The sequence below is a fragment of the Centruroides sculpturatus genome, unplaced genomic scaffold, assembly GCF_000671375.1.
Source record: "Centruroides sculpturatus isolate CEXI.00-Female unplaced genomic scaffold, Cexi_2.0 scaffold2121, whole genome shotgun sequence".
NCBI classification, from domain to species: domain Eukaryota; kingdom Metazoa; phylum Arthropoda; class Arachnida; order Scorpiones; family Buthidae; genus Centruroides; species Centruroides sculpturatus.
The window spans coordinates 66,952-72,370 of record NW_019386392.1 but is presented as its reverse complement, the minus strand read 5'-3'; the positions used below and the strand labels follow the sequence as shown (position 1 = coordinate 72,370).

The following is a 5,419-nucleotide window of genomic DNA, read 5'->3' as shown; positions in this document are numbered from 1 at the left end:
CTCTATAATTTATTTCTCAACCATAATTTATAACCTTTGCGATAAAAATATACTATAATCTGTACAAAATGGAAATCTGCTAAACCAGAAAAAATATTTGGTACTATGCAAATCTAGTTTATACACATTTTACTGTATTACATAGTTCATAAACTATATTAAGATAAATATTAAATGTTAAAATATAGTAAAACTAAACTCTACCTTTAATGGTTCTCTTGTAACATGGCAATCGTACATAACAGGAATACTGTAAATAATTATTTCATAAGAATTTTATAAAAAAAAATCTAATTCTTTAATATTTCAAATCCTGAATATTCTTTTTTTACATAAGATAAAGAAAAAAGAATGTACTTATAAAGAGCAGCAAACAAAATTCCGTTTCGAGAACAACAGATGCCTTGTGGAGCAAGCTTATCTATTTCAACATCCACAATGATTTCTTCTTGCTCAATAATAATACCTGAATTTAAATGATAATAAATATGACTACTGTGTTAAAAGTTAATATAATTTAAACAGTTTGTATAAAAATATCCATCTTTGTTAGAAAGATGAGTAACATAATGTAACGTATGGTGTAATGTAGTATATTTATTTTTCTACTGACAATTAAAATGTAGGGAGATGAGATAATAGTTGGATGTAAATTAGTAGTATATTTCATTCTAAAGAATATAAATGAATAGATCAAACAGAACAACTGATAAACAAAATGACTGAAACCAATTTTCAGCACAAATTAACTGATATCAAAATTTACTGTTAACATAATTTCAATATTTGCAGTATGAAGACAACTAATAAGTTCAGATAAAAGTTTGTGATCACTGTCTTTCGGCATTAGTGAAGTTTTGATTAATAATGCACAAAAATAAACACAGAATAGCTTGCAAGCACTTTTGACATGTATAGAATGTCTTCTTCAGGCGAATCAAATAAGTTCTCGACTGACCTACTTGATAGTATATTTGGCAGATATGGATGATATGACACAATAAAATAAATCTTTGACAATACCACTACTGAAAATGAATAGTTAGTCTTGCACTGTTTTGCACAGCAAAGTTGCAAAGACAAAATGGTGTAAAGTATTGTCTAATTTGAAATTGGCTCTTGCTGCAGCAGAAAGCAGTGATCACATTGAATGAATTGAAGTTTGAATAGGTCCAAAATCCACCTCATTCTTCTGACTTAGCTCCCTTGGATTATCATCTCTTCAACATCTGAAAAAAATACTTGAAAAGAAGACATACATACATACATTCATTTCTGAAAGTTTTTTTTTTTTTTGAGAATAAAACTTGTTGCTGCAGAACAAAGGCAGAATATGCTGCATCCACACCAAACAAGAATATGTCAAACAATGTATAGTGGTCATTCATATGTGATGTTTGCTTCTGTGTTACACTGAGAACTTACTAGTCTGTTCTTATACAGTAAAATCTGCTAATGTTCCACTGATGGGGCTAGCTCAAAGTGGTCCCTTTACAAAAGAGGTCACATAAGCAGTTTCATTGCATATTAATATTTAGTCAAAATACATTGGGTGCATATACTTTTCGTTTCCGATGGATCGATCTGCAAAATCAGACCAGTCTCTGACACATGAAACAAATCACTTCCATCCTGTGCTTTAGTTGGTGGAAAGCATACAAGTAGGATCAAATTGTATTTACTCCATGAATAAAACTGCTCACATAATGGCAAAATGGACGAGTGCATGCCATGCATTCTTATTGTACAATCTCTCAAAACTCTCTGTTAATTCTTATTTTTTCATCTCAATTTATCAGATATTTTAATAATGTCTTCACTTACCATTTATTAAGTTTTAAATTCTTTTCATTTCAACAGTTAAACATATTTCTTTGATGTCAACTATTGGCTTGACTTAAACCATGGAGGTCGCTATCTTTAATTTTTTTATCCAATTAAAATAATCCTACCCTCTGCTTGGATTAGTTTGATTACATCCAGTTGATACTCGATGGCATTTGTATATGTGGAAAGATATTGATTGGATCACTATAGTTTGTTTGTATATGGGATTTGAAGGATCAGTTTGATTCCAAATGTATATGCACCCATTGTGAAGTGACTTAATATATATCTGATTAGGACTATCTATTAAAATTAATAATTTAGTTTACTCAAAAAATATGTGAATTTATCAAAAACTTCTTAACAATCAAATCATAAAAATCACTGAACTTACTCTGGCTAGAAGATTTTACAGAAAAAGACACTGTTCTACCATCACGTGAAGTGAGAACCAATTTTGAATGAGGCACTTCATTTCCTCTTTGACATAATCCTAAAAATAAGCATTTAAAATTAAATTTCTTTTCAAAATCAAAATATTTTTAGAATAGTAAAAATATTAAAAACTTTGATAATGAACTAAAAAATTAAAAATTCGAATTGTTTGTCATCTCATAAAAACAGAATGAATCAAAATATGCAAAAGTTATCTAACCATAATTTTATGATTTGATAATTATTATTAAGTTGGATATCCATGTGAGCAATTTCATTGCATAAATTTAATGCTTTAGATTGCATGCGCATTGCATAGATCAGAAGAAAAAGACTATATTAGATTATTCTCTTATTAATCCACAACCACAAATCTACATGGATTTTGAAAAGAAGAAAAAAGCAATTATTTATTTTTTATTCAATAACAAATCCTGTATAATTCATGTACAAAAGTATATATTTATTAAATTTATTCCTTAATAAATTTTCTTCACTTTATAAAATATTAATAAACTGGAAAAAATTAGAAATTATTTTGTTATACAATCAAAATTATTCAAATTAAAAATGATAAATAATACCATTTAAATTAAAATTACTTATTTTTTTGTACTTTATAAACTTTTGGGGAAATTTTGTGTATGCTTGGGAGAAATTTTAGGTCCTGAAGATATTCTACACCCCTTTTTATAAGTTGTATTACACCACATTACTTCTTGCTACCTGCAGATGGCTACATTTAGTCTAGCATGTTGTCTGCAAAAAGATCAAGGCAACCAAGGAGGCAAATTTCCTGACTTTCCATGACATTTTCTGGACACCAACGAAAATCCCAATTTTTCCTGATTTTCTAGATGTGTAGGAACCATGCATATATTGGGGATGTTCTAATATGCCAATGTATTGTTACAGTTACCATCTCTAACAATTGAAAAAAAGAAGAAAAGATTATCAGATATCAGTTTGTAAGATGAACTAATTCCAATACATTGGGAACATTCCAATAAACCTATATATTGGTATTGGTTCAGTATCAGTTACATTTCTGAAATATAACCAGTTCAATCTTGTGTAATGCTATCTCTTTATGTTCCAGAAAATATATTTTCAATTATGCATAAATTAATTATACAAGTTATTAAATATTGTCAACACTTTTTGAATAAGAAAATTACATAAAAATTGTTGTAAACATTTTCTTATATCATAGTTATCAACTGTGATGATGACAATCAAAGTTTATTAATGTTTCAGAACTGAATTTTGTATGCTAAAAATTTCCTTAGTTACCAAAATTCCTAAAGTTTCCCAAATTTTTGATACAAACAGCATATAAAATATAGCAATCTAAATATATTCATTCTTCTTTAGAATTATATTATATATACATAATGCAGATTTAAGGTTACCTGTAGCAGATAAACTATAATGCCCCTTGGTATGTCCAATTTTTCTAATGATCACATCTGCCTCTTGAATTATTACTTCACACGATATTAAGTAAGTATCTTTTGTAGCTACAACAATGTAATGTGAGTCAGTCTGCTGCAAAATAATAATAATACAATTTAATATTTAAGCCAATTATCACAATTTATTATATCTTTAATAATCCACATACACTCACAAAAATATTTATTTTTACCAGAAATTTTACGATTTTTCCCAAAGAGAATGAAAACAATTGAATCTTATACTAATAAAATACAAAGTGTTTTTCATTTGGCACATCTGATTCTTGATAAATTTTATGTTAAATATTAGCAATAATGATTTCAAATACATCTTTAAATACTTTAAGATGATGAGGGATGCTGTAAAATAATTTATATAACTAAAAAATTAGATACATTAGCATTACACAATAGCGATGATTTAATTTTTAAAAAATATATGATTATCTTCATTCAGTAATTATACTCAAAAACATTATCTGATTTTCTAAGAGAGAAGTAATTTTAGAAATATTTAAAAAAAAATTAAAAATTCGAATTGTTTGTCATCTCATAAAAACAGAATGAATCAAAATATGCATAAGTTATCTAACCATAATTTTATGATTTGATAATTATTATTAAGTTGGATATCCATGTGAGCAATTTCATTGCATAAATTTAATGCTTTAGATTGCATGCGCATTGCATAGATCAGAAGAAAAAGACTATATTAGATTATTCTCTTATTAATCCACAACCACAAATCTACATGGATTTTGAAAAGAAGAAAAAAGCAATTATTTATTTTTTATTCAATAACAAATCCTGTATAATTCATGTACAAAAGTATATATTTATTAAATTTATTCCTTAATAAATTTTCTTCACTTTATAAAATATTAATAAACTGGAAAAAATTAGAAATTATTTTGTTATACAATCAAAATTATTCAAATTAAAAATGATAAATAATACCATTTAAATTAAAATTACTTATTTTTTTGTACTTTATAAACTTTTGGGGAAATTTTGTGTATGCTTGGGAGAAATTTTAGGTCCTGAAAATATTCTACACCCCTTTTTATAAGCTGTATTACACCACATCACTTCTTGCTACCTGCAGATGGCTACATTTAGTCAAGCATGTTGTCAGCAAAAAGATCAAGGCAACCTAAGAGGCAAATTTCCTGACTTTCCATGACTTTTTCTGGACACTAACGAAAATCCCAATTTTTTCTGATTTTCTAGATGTGTAGGAACCATGCAAATATTGGGGATGTTCTAATATGTCCAGGGTGGCCAAGCTCCTTGATAGTCCGAGCCATTTTTCAAAATTTGAAATTTTTTGCGAGCCGCAATTAAACACGTATAAAAAGGTATGCAAAAAATACCAGATTACAAATTATATTCGTAGCAAGAGTGATACAAATTGTTTCCTCCAGAGCACAATGTCAACTGTTCATTGCAATGACAGTGTACAAATTCAAAATCGGTCTGGAGTCGGTCGATAACAGACGATTACGCCACTGTTTATGTTCGTTTGCGCAGTTTTTGATGAGTCATATCATTCTTAACTTGGACAGAAATGAAATTTGTTACAACGTTGCACTTAGTCTTTCATATTTGTTGTTAGTAATTTAAAAGACATTTTGAAACACATACGGAACGATAATAATTTTTAAAAATATAATAACACAAAAATGAAAAGGGAACTCGGG

General features: G+C 27.8%; 1 protein-coding gene across 1 annotated transcript in view; it reads right to left on the bottom strand.

The window, feature by feature from the left end:
- Positions 1 to 204: 204 nt before the first annotated feature.
- The window catches only part of LOC111614809 (general transcription factor 3C polypeptide 4-like), a gene marked incomplete at its 3' end in the record, with an annotated part of 17,569 nt that continues 12,354 nt past the window's right edge, over positions 205 to 5,419 (bottom strand). Inside the window, exons 9-11 of the mRNA XM_023356174.1 lie at positions 2,222 to 2,320; positions 358 to 466; positions 205 to 250 (exon numbers count right to left, since the gene is read on the bottom strand). Coding sequence (XP_023211942.1) covers positions 205 to 250; positions 358 to 466; positions 2,222 to 2,320 — 254 coding nt within the window. The remainder of the gene's footprint in view (positions 251 to 357; positions 467 to 2,221; positions 2,321 to 5,419) is intronic.